This window comes from Belonocnema kinseyi, chromosome 4, assembly GCF_010883055.1.
Source record: "Belonocnema kinseyi isolate 2016_QV_RU_SX_M_011 chromosome 4, B_treatae_v1, whole genome shotgun sequence".
NCBI classification, from domain to species: Eukaryota; Metazoa; Arthropoda; class Insecta; order Hymenoptera; family Cynipidae; genus Belonocnema; species Belonocnema kinseyi.
This window is the reverse complement of record NC_046660.1, coordinates 38,951,456-38,974,385: the sequence shown is the minus strand read 5'-3', so window position 1 is coordinate 38,974,385 and position 22,930 is coordinate 38,951,456. Positions and strand designations below refer to the sequence as shown.

The 22,930-nt window shown below is 31.8% G+C and overlaps 1 protein-coding gene across 1 annotated transcript; it reads left to right on the top strand.

The window, feature by feature from the left end:
• The first annotated feature begins 13,336 nt into the window (after positions 1-13,336).
• LOC117170573 lies at positions 13,337-17,752 on the top strand. The gene is made up of 5 exons (XM_033357411.1): positions 13,337-13,393; positions 16,577-16,741; positions 17,044-17,208; positions 17,329-17,430; positions 17,510-17,752. The coding sequence occupies exons 3-5, from the start codon at positions 17,080-17,082 to the stop codon at positions 17,633-17,635; spliced, it is 357 nt and encodes a 118-aa protein (XP_033213302.1). The 5' UTR covers positions 13,337-13,393; positions 16,577-16,741; positions 17,044-17,079; the 3' UTR covers positions 17,636-17,752.
• The last annotated feature ends 5,178 nt before the right edge of the window (positions 17,753-22,930 follow it).

Here is a 22,930-nt window from a genome sequence, read left to right as displayed (position 1 = left end):
CAGAAATATTGAAAAATTATTTATGAAAAATCAATCATTTTTACATTTTCATCAGAGAAGGTATTAGATTTGTTTAAAATTTGCCGCCCCCCCCCTCCCAATTTTTGTTAAAAAGTCTACGTTTTGATAATTTTTGAAAAAATTAATCTATTATATTGGCATTTGGTACACTCTTTTAGTGTCCTAAGCTAAGTGCCAAGTTCTTTAGTCAGCCATTTTAGATAAAACTTCTAATAGTGAGCGCATTTTGAAAATGTTCGTGACCACATTTTTTCATGATTCAAAAATTCTCTGTACACTTGTTTATAGTAGTTAAAAAAAAATGTTCGTTTTCGATAGCCCTACAAGATTATTATAAGAAGTTTTTGAATTTTTTCAAAAAATTAAAAATTCAAATTTTGTCCACACAGAAAATAATCAAAAATTACAAATTACATTTTGCGGTTAAACTATGCAAGACAGGAAAAAATGATAAGATAAACATTGTGCAACCAAACAATATTTACAATTTCATTGTTAATCACTTTTTTTATAGGACACGTAGTTGTTTTTTCTTTATTAAAAAAAACATTGAAAATAGAAAAATTAAATTTTTCGCCACATGCGACAAGCTAAAAAAATAAAGATATTACGACAGTAAATTAAACAAATTTGATCAGTTATATCATTCGATGTTGAAATTGAATAATGAATTTTCAAGTGACTTTTGATCGAAACGCCTAAATTGCACTTAGGTCGTTCTTTTCGAGAACGCCTCATATATGATATGTCAAACACCTCCGCCTAGGTTCACCGAAAAAATTTTCTCTATAAATTCGAAAATCCGTGCAGTATTCATTTTTTAAATTGTCTCACATTATTTAAATGATTTTAACAAAATAATTATTCAGCTACTCTTACACAATACATTGGCTTAACTTTGGTTACTTTATAGTGATTCTTTTTTCAAACCTAGACGCAGCCGTATGATATATCACATATGTCAAATGAATATTTACGTAGGCCAAATTTTATTTTTCGTCAGATAAATTTTATCTTTTGTCAGATAAACATGCTGCAGCGTTTTGATCCAATTTAAAGATAAACGGTATACGAGCAGAACGCGAGTTGAAGCTGTATAGGGGTTGAATCAGAACTGAAGCTATGTTTTAAGTATTTCCATTCTCTTGTTTTTATAATGAAAAAGTGTACCCTTTATAGGAAAAAAATTCTTCCTCTGCACCGGCACATTCTCATCGCTTGCAAGTTTGACCGCACCCAGGGCGCTTGACTGTTGGTATTTGTGCTTCGCGCTCGATGATTTATTATCCTGCGCTACTAAGGCAGCTTTATACTTCTCCCAGATTTTGGTACCGAATTTCTAAAACTAAAGGTCAAAGCATTGAAATTTGTAATTTGGAGATTGTGATTTCTCTTTTGTTGAAACTCCTTGGGCTTTAACGAACAGATTCTCACCAAGCATTGCATGCTTCGCACTCGATTTCGTCCCATAAAATGTGAATCATTACCACAAATATATATTATTCCAATTCATAAAGTGATCCTAAGAAAATGTGTAGATATAATTTTAGCGAACAATTCTGTTAAATACAAATTTATTGTAACTGGCGTCGTCTTCTCTAAAAGTTAGTTTTTTAATTGCTAATGTATTCTTATTAAAAGAAAGTTTATAACAAATTTAAAGATCTTTTTTTCGTTTACAATTTCTATTTATAATTTTTTTCGTACCTTGCATAACTTTTTGAAAAATTTAATTTCCATTGTTATTTTTCACCATTACGAATAAACTAAGAACTACGCGCCCTATTAAATTGTGATCGATTAAAAATCTGTAGATCTTTTTCAGGTGCATAATTTTAATTAATTCTTATTTTGTCGTATCTTGCATAGTTGTATTAAAAAGGCTGTTAAATTTTTTAACGAGAACTGTTGTGATAATTTTACAGGCTGTTTAAAAAACAACGTTTATTCATGCTTGACCTTTCTATATCATGCGAAATTTAGCTTAAGATTTTCGTTTTTTTTTAAATTTTGTAAATGATATAACTGTGGTCATTTTCTCGATCAAGGAAAGCAATTAGGAGGAATAGTTCGTCTATTTGACTCTTGCGCACAACCGTACCGAGAATTTTCGAATCCTGATAAGAAGTGGTCTCAAATTTTTTGTAATGTTCTAATTTTTTCAATTTTCATCTAAAAAGTCTGGCTAATGAACTTGACGGTTAGTTCAAAACACTAAAAGAGTATACCAAAGGCCAATCTAATCTGTCACTCTTTCGAAAGTCATCGGGATAACTGACTAGAAATATACATACAGACAGACTGAAAGAGATAGAGATAGAGAAATCAACAAAAACCTGTTTTCGGGTTCGGGAGGTCTCAAAACTTGGAAATTTTACAAAAACAGTGGAGTGGCGAGGGATGGGGGGGGGGAGTTACACAAATATAATACCTTTTCTGATGAGGATGTGAAAAGCAATTGTGTTTTTATACGTTTTATTTCAACTTGTAAAGATTCTCTATAAATTTAATTTGTTTATTTTTATTGTTATTTTTTACAATTTGATCTAACAATACGCAACCTAACGTGAAGTGATTTTAAGAAAATTTGTAGATATAATTCAGGCGACAAATTTTAATGAATAAAATGTTATTTCAGCTTTTACGTTTTTCCAAAAAGGTAATATTTTTGTCCTAAATGTGTTTTCGTAACGAAAATTTATAACAAATATGTAGATCTTTTTTGGATGAACAGCTATTTGTAGTTCCTTTTAGTTGAGCAATCTTGCATATTAAGTTTTTTCACATCTTGTTTTGTTTGTCCAAAAATTGAATTCTTGAATTTTTCAGTTCATTCCTTACAATTAAAACAAAGACTACGCATCTTAACAAAAAAAATTTTATAAAAAATGTGTAGCTCTTCCTTGATTAAACAAATTTTATTCATTTATTTTTTACGTAGCTAGTGTCGTTTGTCTGAAAATTTAACTTATTTTGAATTTCAAGACTATCGACACTTTTGAGTAAATTTTTTTAATATTTGAACATTCTGTGGAAATAATGAAATTATTTAAAGAATGAGTAAAACCTAGAAGTAATAAATTTGGTAATATAATAATAATTTTTATAAAGTTATTTTTTGGTTTAATTCATTTCTAAAATAATGTTATTATTTTCAGTTTTAGTCTGATGAGGGAATTAGTAAAATTACGAAACGTCACTGTATTACAATGTTTGTTTGAGGAGAAACTTTTGAAACAGTAATATAATAATACACTAGCCTGGAAGTTGTCACTTTGTATTAAGTGGCAATATTAAGCAATTTAGAACAAATTATTGTAAGAATAAAAAGTGTGGAATTATCTGGATGCGCTAAACATGTCATTTTTGGCTACTACGAATTATATTTAAAAGTCTAATAAGTATGTACATGAAGAAAGAAAATTCTTTTCTTTTTTACATTTTCAAAATATGGAAATATAAAATACATTTGTTCTTATTTCACTGCCTTCAGTTTCTTTACATTACTTCTACAAAACAACGAAATTCATTCCTAATCATTGTAAAGAACATATATAATAAGAATAAATCAATAATTACAAACCTATGGAAAAAACAATACTTTTCTTTCTAAATTAAGGTATTACCTGTGCGAATAGTATCATACTTGAAATTTAGACATTTAGATTGCGCGCCAACAGCTCTTCTCAGCGTCGTGCATGATCGGGTGCGACCGGCCTTTTTTGGCTCGTAACGATGTGGGAAAGTTCTAAACAGGAAAAGAGCAGTTCAAATGGCTGTACGATGATCCGCTCGTAACACAGACAGACCGACCAACATACAGACGGACACAATCGCAAAAACCTGTTTTTCAGGTTCAGAAGGTCCAATGTAAATTAGAAAATATTTTTGTGATCTATGTCAGCATAGTTTCCGTATTAGAAAAAACGAATTTTACGAAGATGTCTGCTTCTAGTCTATAGTAGACCTGCTGTCTAACGATATACTGATGGCCCAATAACTTTTGAAAAAATGATCACATTGAATTGAGCTTTAACAGGATTTTTAACATGTAGGTGCAAAGTAAAAGTTCATTAGCCAGCAATTCCGGATGTACATATTCAAAAAATAAGGGCATTTTCAACATTTCTGAGACTATTGTTTTTGGAAGTTTGAAAATTCTACGTACGGCTATTCGTAGTACTCGGAGATTCTAACAGTTTATTCTCACGCCTTTTTGCGATAAAACGAAAATTATGACAGTTGCAGCATATTAAATATAAACAAAATCTGCCTGCCTATCGGGCAGATTGTTATCGCCGCTGTGCGCACGGCTCGCTTCGCTCGCAAGTTTAAGTGCGCCTAGGGCGCGCAACTATTGGTTCTTTCGCTTCGCACTCGATAATATATTTATCTCGCGCTTCGAGCTCGATAATGTATTTACCTCGCGCTACGCGCTTAATCTTTGTGCATAGACTTTTTGAAACTAAAGGTGAAAGCAACTACAACAGTTATTTGGTGATTGTTAATTCTCTTTTGTTCAAGCTCCTTCGGCTTTAACGAACACATTCTCATCACAAATCTCGTGATACGCACTCAAGTTTATGCCTAAAATTGTGTATCATTCCCATAACTGTATATTATTATAATTCATAACTTACACTGGTAATAAAAGAGACAAGTTTTTATTGTCTTGTTTAATAAAAGGAAGGAGAATTCTTTCAAACAAATATTGTTATTGAACATTTAATTGCAACTTTTGTCGTTTTTCCATAACCTGAATTTTCTCATTTTCATGGTATTTTTGCGATTTAAAATTACATGTGCGTTACAAGAGATGAAAAAGAAATAAAAAGACAAAAGTTGTAATAAGAATGTGCCCACCCAGCAGGCAGATTTTTTTTTATTTCAATGATTTTTTTCATGATTAAAGTCAAAACTACGAATCGTATAAAAAGTGATTTATTACAAGTTTGCAGGTCTTTTTCAAATGCACAATTTCTGTCTACTCATCTTTTACTGTATTTTGCATAGTCTGGCCGAAAAATGCAATTTTTGGATTATTCATTATTTTGTATGCTGTCAAAATTAAAATTTTCGGTTATTCAACAAAATTCAAAAAGTTGTTATAATAATTTTGTAGGGCATTCAGAAATAAAACTTTTTCTTTTTCTGACTTTTTTCCATATCGTCCGTTATTTGGCTTAAAAGGTTAATTTTCGTGTGTTTTTTTGAAATTTTGTAAACCTTTGGTAATTTTTGATTTTATAAAAAAAAGTCATCAGGATAAATTGTTTAAATTTTAAACATTATAAGCATACGTACAAAAATTTTTTTTAAAAGTGGTCTCAAAAATATTTAAAATGCGCTCACTTTTTGAGTTATATATGCAAAATGGCTGGATAACAAACTTGACATTTAGTTTAGGAACCTAAAATGGTGTAACAGAGGCCAATCTGATAGAATGATTTTTTCAAAAGTTATCGTGCTCACAGACAGACAAACAGGCAGACATACAGGCAGACACATTCGTAGAAACCTGTTTTTCGGATTCAGGGGGTCGCAAAACGTGGAAATTTGACAAAATCTGGGGGGGGGGGTCAAATTTTACACAAATCGAATACCTTCTCTGATGAGAATAAAAAAACAAGACAAAAATGAACATTTAAAGCGAAACAACCCACGATATGAAAAAAGTGAAAAGAAGGCAATCGTTTATTTAATAAGCTCTAAAAGATTTTATAACATTCTTTTGAATTTTGTTGTAAAATCGAACATTCACATTTGGAGCCCACGAAAAAAATGAAAAATCAACAAAAATTCCATTTGACGGTTGAAACATACAAGTTACAAAAAAATGAATAAACAAAAATTGTTCAAGAGAATGATCTACGAATTGATTATAAATCAATTTTTGATTTGAGCCGTGGTTTCTTTTATTAATAAAAAACGACATGAATAATAAAAACACAACATTTTTTGAACAAACGACAGGAGCTACGAGAAAAGTAAATAGACAAGAGTTGTGAACACAAAAAAATCTACAAATTTTTAAAATAAATTGTTGAACAAAAATAACAAGTTACATTAAAATATTTAATAACAAAATTGTTTTCAAATACAATCTGAAAATTGCTTTTCAACTTTTTTTCTGATGACACACGATTAGAGAATATATTTGTTAAAGCCGAAGGATCTTCAGAAAATGAGAGTTCACAATCACTAAATATTAGTTGTCAATAGTTTGACCTTCGATGCTAAAAATCCTACATAAAATGTAAGGTAACCTTAACAGGTGTGCAACATGGGCACGCAACTTAAGGGCGAAGTGAGTCACGCGCGCAGCGGGCGATGAGCATGTGCCCGCGCAGGAGGCAGATTTTCATCTATTATTTTCTAACTGAAGAGATGCAATTAAAAACTATAAAACTGACTCTTTGTAATTATTTCATACCTTCTTTTTCTTATTTTTTGTATTTTCTAACCTCATAAACCTGCAATGTGCAAATCGATTTTGCATATTACCGGAAAAAGTGTATTACGATGCAGAGAAAACCCCTAATATCGGCATCTGGTCAGGGTAGGAAAACGGGCTCTCCGACGTCGTCATCATGCAACCGCAGCTCTTCATCAATGAATCACTTGGTTGGTGTAGAGTCTCATGCTACAAGGAAAAAACCGCGAGCATTTCTCAATCACATGCCTACAAGAATACCTCAGATTCATTCTGTTACATTTGCGAAAATCAATCGACGAGGAAGTGAAAAGTCTTTACGAAAAGAGTTTTGACCGTAAATTGCTGCATCAAGAAACAAAATGGGTTCCTCACGTTATTTGCAATTCCTACAGACTTATGTTGTATCGTCTAAAAAATTCAAAACACGAAAAGTACCGCAAGTACTCTACACCAACCACATGGAAAAAATCCGTTATTGCGAAGGACTGTCGAATATGGCGTGCATAAAATGAAAATGAAGGTTCCAATATTAGTGTCGCAACTAGAACTGAATGATTTTATTAGAGATCTTGGATTACGGAAAGATGGCGCTGAATTCGCTGCTTCATTTCTAAAAAGAAGAAATCTTCTACAGCCAAAGACAAAAGTTTCATTCTATCGCGACAGGAACAAAGAATTCAGAAAGTTTTTCGTTAAAGACGAAGAGACGTCTTTAGTGTACTGCACTAAAGTTAACGGACTAATGAACCACTTGAAGAAAAATGTGTACAGAGACGAAGAATGGCGACTTTTCATTGATTCGTCAAAACGTAGAATTAAGGCTGTTTTACTGCATAACACGAATACTTACGCTCCTATCCCTATAGCTCACTCAACGGTCATCAAAGAAGAATATAACAATGTTAAAATGCTTATTGAAAAAGTTAATTACACGAATCACAAATGGCAAATATGTGGTGATCTCAAAATCATAACAATGATAGGCCAACAATCGGGCTTCACGAGAGAGCAATGCTTTGTATGCCTGTGGAATAGCAGAGATCGAGCCAATCATTACAGCAAAAAACATTGACCTTTAAGAGATTTATTTAAACCTGGTTCTCATAATATCATCAACCAAAGCCTCGTTGACCCAGAAAAAATTTTACTACCACCCCTCCACATAAAGCTTGGGCTCATGAAGCAATTTGTCAAGGCGTTAGACCAAGATGGACAATGCTATAAGTATATATCCCTTAAATTCCCTAATGTTTCAGACGCAAAATTGAATAAAGGAGTGTTTGATGGACCACAGGTTCGAATATTGACAAGAGATACTAATTTCGGGAGCCACATGACGAAAATTGAAATGAACGCTTGGGAATGTTTTAAAGCAGTAAACGCAAATTTCCTCGGTAACAAAAAAAAAGTCCAGACTACGAGAATATTGTTGCGAAAACGATAAGAAACTACAAAAAGTTATGCTGCTTGATGAATTTAAAACTTCACTTTATAGACTCCCATCTGGATAAGTTTCCATATAAAAGTGATGGAACAGCGATATCCGGGTAGATGGGACGAGGTCATGATGGCTGATTTTTGCTGGATGTTGAAAAGGGAAACGAATGTAGGTCTTAAATGTGAGCGTAACCCTTTGCATCGTGCCTTCGAAGAAAAAAGGACACGCTATAGCAGGCAGAAAATAGACCGAAGTAGGTCTATAAATCAATTTAATTACGATAAAAAGCAAGATAAAGCGTAAACACGAAAGATAGTATAAATAAATCCCTTAAGATTAAGAAAAGCAGAGAGAAAAAAATTTTGAATAAAATTCTTATTCATTTGCATATTTAAGTTACAGTTCTACATTTTAATTGATACAAACATTTTCAGGTTAATTGAAATGGGGTCAATTCTACTTGTAGTTCTAAGTTTCTTCAAATAAGTAATGTGCGTCTAAATTTTTAACCACCTGTAGTACAATGAAATGAATTTTATTGTGTTACAACGGGAACACTTAAGTTGTGTTGCGTTAAGCAACATTTCGTTAGGTTCTGTTAAGTTTGATTCGTTTGTAGGTTAAGATCAGGTTAACCTATTAAATATAGCACACATTTAAGACTGAGAACCGTACGCTTACATAGCTACACGTGTGGTTAAATTTCATTCGGCAAGGTTATGTTAGGTCAGGTTTTGTTAGGTTAGGATAGGTTAAACCTCTATGTAGGTTAAGCCGAAGCTGAATGAAACGGTACCGCAAACACAACGGGACAACACAATGAGTTTAATTGTGTTACGTGAAGTTAAGTTAGGTTAGATTAGGTTAGGTTAGGTCAGGGTTTGTTAGGTAAGGATAGGTTAGACCTCTATGTAGGTTAAGCCGAAACTGAAAGAAACGGTACGGCAAACACAACGGGACAACACAATCAGTTTCATTTGTTTCGTGAGGTTAGGTTAGGTTAGTCTAGGTTAGATTTATTTCTAGATTAGGCTCGAGTTGACCCATTCGATGTAGCATACATTTGCTACTCAGAAAATATGCTTCCAGAGCTTTACGTGTAGTTCAATAAATTTCTGTTAATTCAGATTAGGTGAGGTCAGGTTCTGTTGGGTAAAGTTATGTTAAATAAGTTGATATTAGGCAAGGGTTGATCCTTCACAGTTGTCGACATGTTTTTGAAGTGAAAATTTGCATCACTGGCATTATTTTGAAATTTATTTGCCTCAGTGCATGATTTTTCGTAATTTTTTGAGGTTATGGCTTAACCATGATGTGATGGCTGATTTTTGATACCGAATTTGAATTAAGCGGCCCAAAATCCATAGAAATACGTGTGTCTTGTTATCAGATCCGCACACTTTTTTTTTATGTGGCCGTGACTGCGAAATCGTTAACCAACTTCTTTTTTATTTTCAAACATAGTTTCCCAGTGAAATTATACTTATTATTTTTTGATAAGATTTTTGCTTGTTTTTAATGTATTTAAATATTATTACGAATAAGAAAAAAAACGCAATAAGAAGAGAAATAACTTTTTCCGAACGAGGTTTTGAATTACTTTATCATGGTGGTACGTAATAACGATTCAACGACTACCGGAGTCTTTAATGCTAAGAACGGAGCAAAACGTCGGTGGGCGCCAGGTTATGCGTTAAGAAATTTGTTACATGTCAGAAAATTGTATCCAATTATCTGGAGCAAGCGGATATTTTTAAAGGTAAGTGAATTATTTTGTTAATAAGTAAGCATTATCAATATTCTCAATGTTAATGTTCAATCGATTGTCTAAACCAGTTTCATAGGTTAGGGTGTCACGTAAAACCCATGAAATTTATTTTATCTCTTGTAAAAAAACCTATGCAAACTAAGTTACGCTGAAGGTAAATTTGTTATGCAATTTAACATTAATTTCTTACAATGCAATTTCTCACAGAAACTTAAGAATCATAACCGATATTTTAGTACTTACATTGAATCAATGTTTGTAGTTAATATATTTATTATTATGAATGCAGTTCTTAAATTTAAATTTCAACATCTTTTTACAGGTGGAAATATGTGCTTTTCGATACAAGCGAATTGGTTACACGGCAGTGGGCGGGGTCTCCTGGCTAACAGCATCGAGTACGGCATTCATAGTATATTTCTTATGTTCTTGTGACGTGCATGTTATATTGTTTTAACTTTATATTATATTTATATTTTATATTATATATTTTAATGTAATATTTTTTTAATTTAAAGTACTTTTTTCAAAACTACTTTACTATTCCTGTTCGCTGTATAAAATTAAAATTACATTTAAAAACTATTTAAAGTTACATTTATTCTCTAAAGATGTTGTATCATATTCAAAGCATCATACAATGAGTTTCAAACACCTTCGAAAATAAATTTTTTAGAAAGTATTGTACTTCCATATTAATTGATTATTTAATTGTTCACTGTACATATAAAAGAGCTTATTTGGTGTTTGCCATTTTTATTTGTCGTAGATTACGACTATAATTTTTTATTTACTGTTTATCATTGAAGCTACTTATTGTGTTTCTAAAAATATTCTTACAATAAATATTGTTTCACGCAAGTTAAACTTATCAAAATTTACACACTTCTAAAATAATAACTAACGATAACTTCCACTAATAGAACTTATATAAAAATCTTCTTAATACTAAAAGAATGTTAAAGTAAATGTGCATGGTAGAATATCATAGGAAATACCAAATGACTCATTTTAATAAACATTTAAATATTTCAAGTATATGAAAAAAATTATACATCTAGTCTCTTTTCAAATTATATACTTTACATTGTACGACATCCGATTTATTATATATTTCTTATACTCTTGAGACGTGCACGAGGCATAACCTCAAAGTGAAGAATATAATTTCAAAGGCGTATATAAGTGACTTTTTTCGTATACTTGAATTTGTAACTGTTTATTAAAAATAAGTAATTTGGTGTTTTCGATTTTATCTTTTCTTGTTCATATACTTTAGCAATCTTTTAATACAAAGAAGATAAGACATAATAACAAAGTTTAGTATATCATTTAAAAGGAGAGTGTATAAATTTAACTTTTTTCACAAGCTTGAATACGTAATTGTTTATTAGAAACGAGTTGTATGGTATTTTCTATTTTATCTATTTATGTACATTTCTTTATTATTCTTTTGTCACTAAGAAGACAAGGCATAACCTCAGTGCAATATAAATAATTTGAAAGAAGTATGAAAATGTAACTTTTTTTACATGCTTGAATACGTAACTGCTTATTAAAAATAAGTTATTCGGTATTTCCTATTTTATCTCTCATTAAACATATACTTTATAATTTGTTATATATTTTTTATAATATATAGCCGCGTCAATAATAAATATTCAATGTAAATTTATCATTTTTATTTCCAACAAATAAAAATGGCAAAAACCAACTAAACTCTTTTATATGTACAATGATCAATTGAATATTCAGCTAATATCGCAATTCAATACTTACTACAAAAATCGATTTTCAAATGAGTTTGAAACTCATTGTATAATGGTTTAAAGCCAAAATTAATATTTGAAGAGGATTCAGGAGAAAAACTTCTTCTTAATCACGTTTAATAACATTTTTAGTTAAAAAGTAAATTTTTGAGTTTTTAAAAATTATTCATTAAAAATTCTTCAGAGAACAAATTGATCTTTAATATTACTATTATTACACCATTAAGCCATTTACCTTCCGGGGTAGGCGTGACTCACTCGGTGGGGAAGGGAGTAATGTGAGGAAGGGATATAAAATTTTTAGATTGATCTGCAATTCTCGTGATATTTATGTAAATAACACTTTCATTCCGCAACACTGCTCCGTCCCAGGTTACTGATCAATCTCTCTAGCAATCACCCTAAGTTAAGATCCACACAAAGTCGTTATGTGAAGTTCCCCACTTGGGTCCATTAGTATCCAAGGTCTTTTGTTTCAGGCTTCATTCACTTTAATGACACTCTTTTTATTAACTATTTGTCGCCATATTTTTTTGTCCTAACATACTACTCTAGCTTCTTTTATGTCCATGCATTTTTTCCTGCAGAGTCTCGTGTTTCTGTGGCTTCTTATATCTCTTCTAACTAGGGTTTCATTCACAAATGCTAACCATTCTTTCCGTGGTCTGCTTCTGGACACGCTGCCATTTACTTTACCTTGATACACTTGTTTTGTTAGTCGTTAGTTTGGCATTCTCTCAACGTGTCCGAACCATTTTAACCGACTTCTTTCCCCTTTGTCTACTAGCGTCTCTTCTACACCACATTCTTTGAGAATTATTTCGTTACTCACTTTATCCTTCAGAGTTTTCCCGCATATCATGCGCAAGAATCTCATGTCAATTACATTAACTTTATTCTTATCTTTTTCTTGATAGATCCATGTCTCGCTACCGTGTAGTACAGATCCACACCCTCTTCGTCACAAATAGCCATTCTTAAACACTTGTCCATAAATAATATAAATAACCATGAACACGTAACGCCTCCTTATCTAACACCTTTAATAATATCGAAACAGTCACTCAAATTCCCATTCATCCTTACATTTTCTTTGCTATCCGTATAAATTATTTTAATAGCTTGTAGGAGCCATACATTGACTCCGTACTCTTTCAGGACTTCCCAAAGTTTACTTTTATCTACCTTGTCAAAAGCTTTTTCTAGGTCAACAAATGCACAGAAAACTTTTCTTCCTACTCTCCAACCTTTTTCTGTGATTTACCTTAAGCTAAATATTTGGTTCGTACATGACCTACCTGGCATAAACCCACTTTAGACATTCCAAATCTTTTCTTCTATTACTTTTATTACCCTACGAATAAGTATTTTTTAGTATATTTTGCTAACGGTACTTAATAAGATAATTCCTCTGTTATTATTGCAGCCGTTTTTATCTATCTTTCTTTTGTATATTAGTACGATAATCGCTTTTCTACAATCGTATATATTGGTAAATTTCTTTTTCGCCGATCCTTTGCAGTGCATCAGAGATGCTAACAAGAGAATCAAGGAAAAAAATCTATTGGTTTTAAAACCATATTTATATTCAGCGGAAGAAAAAACGAGGTTTACAAAAAATTATGAACTCGTTTTTAAAGACTTCCTAAAGTCTACCAAAGTAGTGAGTTTGATTATTTTTTATATTTCTGCACCATAACTATGTGCATATTTCAGATTTTTATCAGTATATTCCAAAAAGTATGCAATAAAAATATATACCTATTAAAAAAATGTTATGCATAATAAAACATGTTTCTTGTAATCTCTTCCGGTGACATTAAAAAGTTTACGTAAAATTTTTATGTTTCCATATTCTACATATTCTTGCCCATTTTCCTTAGTTATTGCTAAAAAAACTAGAGTGGTATCGAAAAAGATTGGAAAATCATCAATGTGCGTGATCTTCAATATTCTATATTGTAATTAATTTATAAGTATTGCAAGGATAGGAATAGAGTTCGCGTCATTCGCTTTTCGATTTGTCGTATACAATTCGGTGGTACGTCAGTACTTGTATATGCGCTATCAAAAACTAGTTTTTTCGTCACTAATGTGCTAAGATGCAGGTATTAATAACTAGACTTTGATTCATACAAACCTTCCACGGTGAGATATTTTATTGTTAAATTAAGGGGGGCTTCTAGTGTTGTCTAATGCTATTTTGGGGATGTTTTTTTAACTCCCGTTGAGACAAAATAAGTATTATATTTTATATCTTTTTTGAGCACATTTAAACAAACTTTAGAAATTTTTTATAGTCATTACACAGAATGATTTTCGGAGGTACACCGCTCAACAGGAACAGATATAAAAGAAGAGGTGCTCCACTGCTGCCATGATTCCGGCTATTCAAATAATTGGAAATCAAAAAACCATACACCATTTTATTCACGAGACTTGAAACTCTGCACAGAAATAAAATTAAGAAAGGGTTTTGAAAAATAATTTTGTTTGTAAGCCTTAGAAAAAAATTCAATTTTACTCCTTTCTTTCTGAGTCTATATAAGTGCTAAAAAAACTAAAGAAGCAATCTTAATTCTTTTAGTTGAACTTGAAATTGTATATGCGCTAAAGATGCTTTATGAATCGGAGCAGAAACAATCAAATAGTTTTCAAGATATCATGGCAGCAACTTAAAAAAATCATGTTTTGAGAAAAACACGTTCAAAAGTTGTTGTATATAATTCATAATAAAAATTGCCTCACCATCAATCTACTATGTCATTTCGTACAAAATTAGTTTGCTTGTTCACGCCAGAGCAACCCCCGCTCACTCCGAGCAGCGCCTTTCATTACTGCTAGCGTTGCGGTGTGAATCTTTGGAAGAACTATATTAGAAGGCCCTAGTTCTAGGGTTTACTGTAGTTATAATATTTGTGCTTTCACTGGCAGACATATTTGACTAGTAAACTTTAGTAAAGTTATATATTTTTCTTCAGTTTCATACTATAAAGTTCGAGAGAGACTTCATATGTCACAATTAAAAACAATCTATTATTTTCCGTAGCTTCGTAAATATGTAATAATAAAATTATGTCACATTTCATCAATTGTACATGTTTTCTAGAGGTAAGATATTCAGAGAGGATGAAAGGTAACAGTCCATGTTTTTTAAATTACGCTTTGGAATGATGACCGGAGCTACTCAACTAATAATACTCCTAATTAGGAATAACTAGGCAAAGGGAGATCATTTCATACAAAGGGTCGTTTGAATTTATTGGAATAAGCAACATAATTTGTTTTTTCAACTTTAGTCACAATCTTTGAGACAATATTTAACACAACGAAATTTTACCAATATATGAAGAGTAATAAATTTGAGAGATAGGAAAAATTAATTTTAAGCGTTATATCAAACGATCAGCTGCTATGACCTGTTGGAAAATCTAGAAATGTTAGGAAACATTCCCCAAGATTGTTTGTTACGAACGTTAAATTAAACTAAATAATGAATTATATCGACCGGCTTTGAACAGAAATAGTTACATGAATACCGTCAACCGGGATAAAGCTCTTTTGGCCTTACTAAACAACTTCTCATCACGTATCTCACGCTTCACATACTCGATTTTTTCCCTGAAAATGTATATCATTTTCATAAATGTATTTTGTTGCAATTCATAATATTCAAAAGGTTATTATGATAATCTTGTAGGTTGTTCAAGAAACAACGTTTGTCTTTTCTTGACATTTTTTCGTTTGATAGCGTGCGCTGTTTGGCTTAAAATTGTCTTTTTTGTAGTTTTATAAATGCTAAGGCTCAAATAATTTTCATTATTGAAGAAATTAATTGACAGAAATAGTTCGTCTTTTCGAGTCTTACAAATAACCGTACCGAGAATTTTTGAATCTTAATACGACGTGGTCTTATCATTTTTTTAAATGTTCTAATGTTTTAAATGTTCATCCAAAATGGCTGGCTAGCGAACTTGATCTTCAGTTTGAGAAACTAAAAGTGTATAGCAAAGACATAACTAATCTGTCAAATCTTTTGAAAATTATCGGGCTACCAGACTAGAAATCTACAGATACAGACAGACTGACCGACATATAGAGAGACACATTCACGAAATCCTATTTTTTCGGTTCAGAATGTCTAACCTAAGTTTAAAAATATTTGTGTCATCTCACGAGATTTTGTGACAGTAAGAAAATTATCACGGGTGTAGCATTTTCAATAAAAAAAAAAGGACGGAAATGAAAATCTAAAGCCAAACAACGCACAATATGGAAAAAGTCAAGAGAAGAAAAACGTCGATTTCAGAGACCTTCAAGATTATCATAACATTCGTTTAAATCTTCTGGAAAAATCGGAAATTAAAATTTTGTTTCTACAAAAGAAGTAAAAAATCAAAAAAATTCCATTTTGCGGTAGTAAATAGACAAGAGTTTTTCACCCAAAAATATCTTTAAAAAATTTTTTTAAATCATTTTTTGTAATATGTGTAGTTTTTTGTTTTAATAGTAAAATTAACATTACAAATAAACGAATAAAATTAGTGGTCATAAAACACAGGATACATGAAAATATTTAATGACAAAACTGTTTTCAAATTAAGTCCGAAAAATTGCTTCTCACCTTTTTTTCTGAAGAGACACGGTTTGAGAATATGTTTGATAGAGACAAAGAAGCTTTAACAAAAGAAAATTTACAATCACTAAATTTCAGTTGTCGATGGTTTGACCTTTAATGTTAAAAGTCCTATGCAAAAAATCTTCGACTTAAGTTCGACTTGAATTGCCCCCAATCAAGACATGCTGAAGTCGAAAAGTTTGACTTGAGCATGTCTCAGTCTCGAGAATTAAAAATGGGTCATTCTGACTGTCTTTAAAGCTTATCTTTGTTAATGCTTGAACAATCTTGTATATTTCTATACAATATATATTCCATCAATTAATTTACGGATTTTGAATTGTTTTTACGTATTTCAAATGGTCTAGGAGATCCTTTTAGAAAGTAACTTTCTTTTTTTAGAAAAATTCTTAAGGGTTATGCTCGTTCAGGCCCACCGATTCTAAATTTTGTATTAAAAATAACTAATTGAATAATTAAAAATGATTCATTCATTAATTATAATCTTATTTCTGAGTCGAAAAAGGCTAATCTTGAGACAAGTTTACGCTTATCATCTCATCCAAGACAAGGTTCGACTTGAGAAAAGTAAACGCCGTATTACCTGTCGGGACGATAAAAATAAACCCGAAGGCCTATGTCTCAACCCAGTTTTCAGACGCAGCCGGACATCGATGTCTTGGGTAACAATGTAATTATTAGCAATTAATGCTTTGCCCATAAGTTTCTAAGTACACTAAAATAATAAAAGACATATTTTTCAAAGAATAATTAGTCCACATCTTTATTTCCTTGGAATAGCATAACTCTTGTAAATGATTTTTTTTAAATTTCAAGTAAGAAATATAACTTTTTGTAATAAAAACTTTCGCCCGCATTCAGAAAATTGTTTTCTGAAGAATGGGATTTTTCTTTATCTTTACATAGTTATTTCGCTTCAACAGAATATTATTTCTATTTTCTGAAAATTTACCATTTTTGTTGTTTATCTAGTTCGGGAATACAACTATTCAAATGTAACCAGATATCATGATGATTCTGCCCTCGCTTCTGCGATACATGCCTAGGTCATGTGCTGCAAACTACTGCACATGTTTGACAACAATCTTTGCGACTCTGATGTGGGTTTACTGGCCTGAAGATGTGAAATTTAGTAAAGTAAATATAATTTTTAAAAGAGTCGGTTTATATTTAATAGATTGAATAATGTACAAAATGTGTAATTTTTTATATGATTTCAATTTGTTAACAATTCTAAAAGATGGATTTTTGTTTAAGCAACACAAAATTATACCAAAAATTTTCGACTTTATCGTGGTAGGAGGTGGCTCGGCTGGATGTGTTTTAGGATACAGACATTTTGAAATTGAGGAGTGGGATGTAAATATATAATTATTTTTCAACATTTTTAATTAGAATATTAAAATATAAAACATTTTGGTTCCCATATGTTTATTAGGTATTGCTTCTCGAAGCGGGAGGGGAAGAACCACTTACTCCTGATATTCCTAGGTTTTCAACCAACTTCAAAAAACACCCATCGACTGGAATTACACAAGTCAACCAGAAAAAGAATCGTGCTTGATGAACAAAGGATGCAGCTTGCCTTGTGGAAAAGTATAATTTTATCTGCATACTATTTTGTTTGATGTTGTTCACACCTAATTCTTCACAATTCGAAAATACTACAGATTTTACAGAATTCATGATTCTATGCTTTATTTGTAGAATTTCATAGAAGATGACAAAAAAAGTTACTGTTGTGCATTGTTTTGGTAAGATTGACTTGACCTTCACGTCGTTCGCTGCAGCGCGTACGTAGCCGGTCAGGCACGTTTTTGGGCAGCGTCAAAATTACCGCTTGGATTTTAAAACATTCATAATTTTTGAGCTATTAATCCAATTGATCTAAAACTTTCCAGAAAACTTCTTTGAACCTTAATGAACAACTTTCTCACTGAAAGCTTTCCGCAGCTTAAAATTCGTTCGCTAAACGAGGCGCATAAAGGTTAAAACTCATTGTTTTTGCATTGCCTCAAAAAAAATTAATCACTTTTTTGTTTATTACAATATTCTCGTTTTTCTTTCTTAGATAGTTTCAGAAGACTTAAACACGTACTTTGTATTGGGGAAATCGGGAAATGATGAAAATTGGATAAATTAGCGCAAGTTGAAGTGAAAAAAGATTGGAATTTTTCGTTTTCAAAAAATCGACTTTTTACCAATTATCTCAGAAACTACAAAACCTTTAAAGTTTTGCAAAAGGAAAAAAATAATGCGCCTTGAAATTCTCTACAAGTATCAGTCTTTAAAATTGAAATTGGAAAGATTTTTAAAATTGACATTCAGGACAATACTTCTCAGGCTGAATACGACTGTGTCCCCTTTTGGTCGCCAGCGGTTCAATTGATCCGGTGTCGAAAAGAGCCTTTGGTGTTGAATGTAAATCATCACCCACTGGACCTTCTCAGTATTTTCATGCAAAGAAAATTTCGAAAACTTTGCTTATTATGCAGAAACGCAACGTGGTTTTTTTCCACACCTACACCTGTGCTTCTTACCGGTTTTTATCGCACAGAGTATGAAAAGAATACGTATGTACCGGATATACAATTTATTTTGCATCTAAACCATGAAATTGCACGTGAATTCTCTTTAGTTATATCATTACTGACTCCCATAAGTAGAGGATTCATTGAACTTAATGCTACAAATCCAGTCTGGGGTCCACCTCTGATATATACTAGATATTTAACTGCCGATTTGGACATATAACGTTTCATTCAGGGTATTCGAATTGGAATTAGTGTATTCAATACCAAAATTATGAAAAAGTATAAATTTGAAGTTAATGATACCGCCTTACCTCCTTGCGATAATTTTACATTTAACTCAGACGAATATTGGATCTGTGCGTTGTCGATCCAAGGTTACGAGTTTATGGAATTCATAAATTAAGATTTATCAATTCGTCTGTAATTACATTTATTCCCACAGGAAATACTAATGCACCAGTTATCATGTTTGCTGAAAAAGGTAGTGAAATGATTAAAGAATATTAGTTAGGACAAATGAAAAAAGTAAAGGAAGGGTAAAGCTCAGGCTGAAATTATGGACGCATTATACAGAAATGTGAGGACTACAAAAGGAAACATAAACCTGTCTGTATTATTCGAACTCTAGATAAGGGCATACCAAAAATTAGGAAAGTAAAACCATGTATAACCTTTAATTTATTACATTAAAATTGTAGTGGAGAAATACGATAAAATATTTTTCTGTGAAATAATGAAAAATAACATGCATTGAATATCGTAGCACTTTTATTTTGTACGTAAAGAACAAATTGTAATCTTATATATGTATATATATATATATATTAAAGCCTCCTGTCTCGACCGTGTATGTGTACATATGTAGTAGGAGCTCTTTTACGATCCGCAGGGGAAATTTCGGTCAAACTAATCCAACAGATATTGCCATAAAGAACAGGTCCGACATTTGCATTGAATTGCATTAAGAAAAGGCAAAAATAATTGAAAACTTGATGCACTTTATAAATGAACAGAAAAAATTAGATTAACTATTACTGATTATTTACAAGAAAAAGTGATGAAAGCATGTAGTTTAATATGAATAAAATTTAATTTTGAGATACTTTTTGAAAGCAGTTCGAACTTTATACTTTTATGATTTATTTTTCTTACATTATTTATTTTATTATTAGTTAAATTTAACAAATTTATTTATTGATAAAATGATTAATGTATCTGATGAAAAATAAAAAATAAATTACTTATATCCAATATAAATATAATAATAATTAAAATATGTTTAAGGGAATAATTTAATAAAAAGTAAATTAACGGACTGATAAATGAAAAATTGTATGCAATATAATTGAATATAAAGTATATATTTATTGAAATTAAAATGAACATCATATATAATACATTTATACAGTTCGATAATTTACTTTTTGCTCCATCTTGAAAGCTTTTTCTCGCTGCATTCAACCGCTAATAATTTTATCAATAAATGAAAATGCGAAGGACATTTTAAATTAAATAGTTATATTAATGCGAACCTCATTTCTAAAATAAAAAGTTTATAAACTATTATTCTCTATGAACAAACGTACCGTACATATGGAAAAACTAAAATTTTATACGTAACAATTTTTGTGCTTCAATAAATGATCAGGAAAACTTTATATTGTTTTATAAAAATTTTTAGAGACTCATAGAATACAAATAATGTGTTTGTTATTTGATTTGTTCGTTATAAACAAATTTGATGAACAAATTGACAAATAATCTTATTATCAGTAACAAATTTTTTCTTGCTCGAAGTGCTTCACATTAATTTAGGAATGACATTTACTAACAGAACTAATTCAAAGAGTTAACAATAACTGTAATTACCAATTTATTTAAATTTTCTTAGGTGGCCAAGTCGGTGGGTTCTTATCAAAAGATTCTGTATTAAATAACTGAGCATTCCGTGTTCTGATTCATTCCCTTCCATTATGTGTCCTGAGCACAGTACGTTTGTTTATAGAGATTAATAGTTTATATTCTGTTTATTTTAGAAATGAGATTTACAATAATATAATTAACTATTTAATTTAAAATCTTTTTTGAATTTAATTTTTTTATAAAATTATTCGGGAATAAGTTATCGAACTGTACAAATGTATATATGATGTCCGGTTCCATTAAAATAAATATGTAAATTATATAAAATAATATAAAATCCATTCTCTCATTTATAAGACCTGTCATTTACTTTTTACCAAATTATTCCCTCAAACATTTTAATTACAATTACCATTACTTGAGAAAAAAATTTTCCTTAAAAACTTAAAATTATTAAGATTGTAGAGGTACAAAGATTCTTTACTATGAAACTTAAGTTATAGTCTAACATATTTTAATTATTATTATATTTATATTGGATATAAGTAATATATTTTTTATTATTTCTTCTAATCATGTTTATGTTTTAAATATTTTTTTCTTTAAGGTCTTAAGTATTACTAACTTTTTATTAGATACATTAATAATTTTACAAATAAATAATGTTTTTAACTTCTACTAATAATAAAATCGATAATATCAGCAAAGAAATCATAGCTATATAAATTCCGAACTGCTTTCAAAAAGTATCTCAAAATTCAATTTTATTCATATTATTATTAATATTCTGGGTTGAGACCGTAACCGCCCCTGACGCTTGGGTGATCCCGTGACATCCCCTTATAAGCCTTAAGCGTGGCCCAAAGCCCTCTCTATAGGGAGAGGAACGCAGCCACGCTTTTGGCTGATATTTCAGACTCATTGATGCAGTAACTGCCTGTGAGTGTTACAGGGTTCCCCGCAATTGCCCAGCAGTGACAGAAAATATGAGTAGAAGTCTCATCATTCTTTCCCCACGGGTGACATAGGGGACTTTCTTCATGGCCTGTCGTATGTGTGTGATACCGGATGTTTCCAGGTCCTGTAAACAATTTTGTTAGGACCTTGACTTCATTCCTTCCGAGCTTGAGTATTTTCTTCGCTCGGTAAGGGTTTATCTTTGAGCCAGAGACCAACCCCACCCATTCTGATGTTCTTCAGTCAGCCAACTGTTAATATCTGCAGTGACTAACCTACTGGAAATGCCTACAAACGGCTCAGGTTCAGTAAAATTTTCCTTTGCAGCTAGCTTTGCTAGCCTGTCTGATATCTTATTGCCCCTGATGCCGCTGTGTCCAGGCATATAGAGCAGAGCGACTCGGTTTTCTGTCGCCAACTTATTCAGTGCCTCAAAGCATTCCCATAATAAAAGTGACGTGGTTATTGTTCTATTCAGAGCCATTATAGCAGCCCTGATGTCTGAGCAGAGCCGAATGCTTCTTTTACTGTCATATTCCATTGCCTTATAGGCGCACTGGAGCATGGCCATGATCTCAGATTGTTGGAGTGCTGCGTAGAAGCTCATCACAATTATGAAGCCCATTCCGTTTCTTCTACGATATATACCTGCTCCAGCGTTCTCCTTGTTCCTGGAGCCATCTGTAAACCAGTTGTCTCCATCACTGGGCAGGCGTGCCTCACCGTTAGTTCATTGCTCTTTCGTCGATAGGCTAACTCGACACTTCTTGTCGAAAAGGCAGCGAAGAGTAGAAATTTTCTCCCTGAGCATGCTTTGTGTCGGCATTCTTGCGATGTCGATTGGTATCCGCATAACTGTCGAGATGCTGCTATTGTTTACCATATTTAATCTCCGGGCCGCCTTCGCAGCCACGGCCTTTATGGTGAGATAGAGAGGCCCCAAACCTAAGAGTGGCGACTGCCACATATGTTAGCCTGGGTCGCGGGATCGCTGTGTAGAACTACATAAGTGTCTCCGGTTCCAAGTTCCAGCTTTTCCCTATATCTTTTCTACAGAGCCAAAGAGTCGCTACTAGCTTCTTGAACGTATTCTTCAGGTGCTCGTTCCATGACAGCTTATTATCCCGAATAACTCCTAGATATTTAGCTTGCCCTTTGCTATGCAGTTTTTGTCCATCCAATTTCCATGTACTCGTGGTTATCCACTTGTACCGTCTGGTGAATACAACTGCATCCGTCTTACTCTAAGTCTCCTTTTCAGGCAACGGTTGATGCGTTTCTTCTCATTTTGGGACTGATTGGGTACTCTCGTTTCCAAAATAACCTCAAAAAAAATTTGTAAAAATTTTTATATAGGTTTTGAGGGTCGCTAAATATAAATCCAAGGTTGATTTGATCATATCTGGTTATCTGAAGGTCATCTGAGGTCATTTGAAGGTCGAATTCGGAAAAAAGGCTCATAAAATCTGAAAAAATTCAAATGTAGGTTTTTGAGCATGCTGACT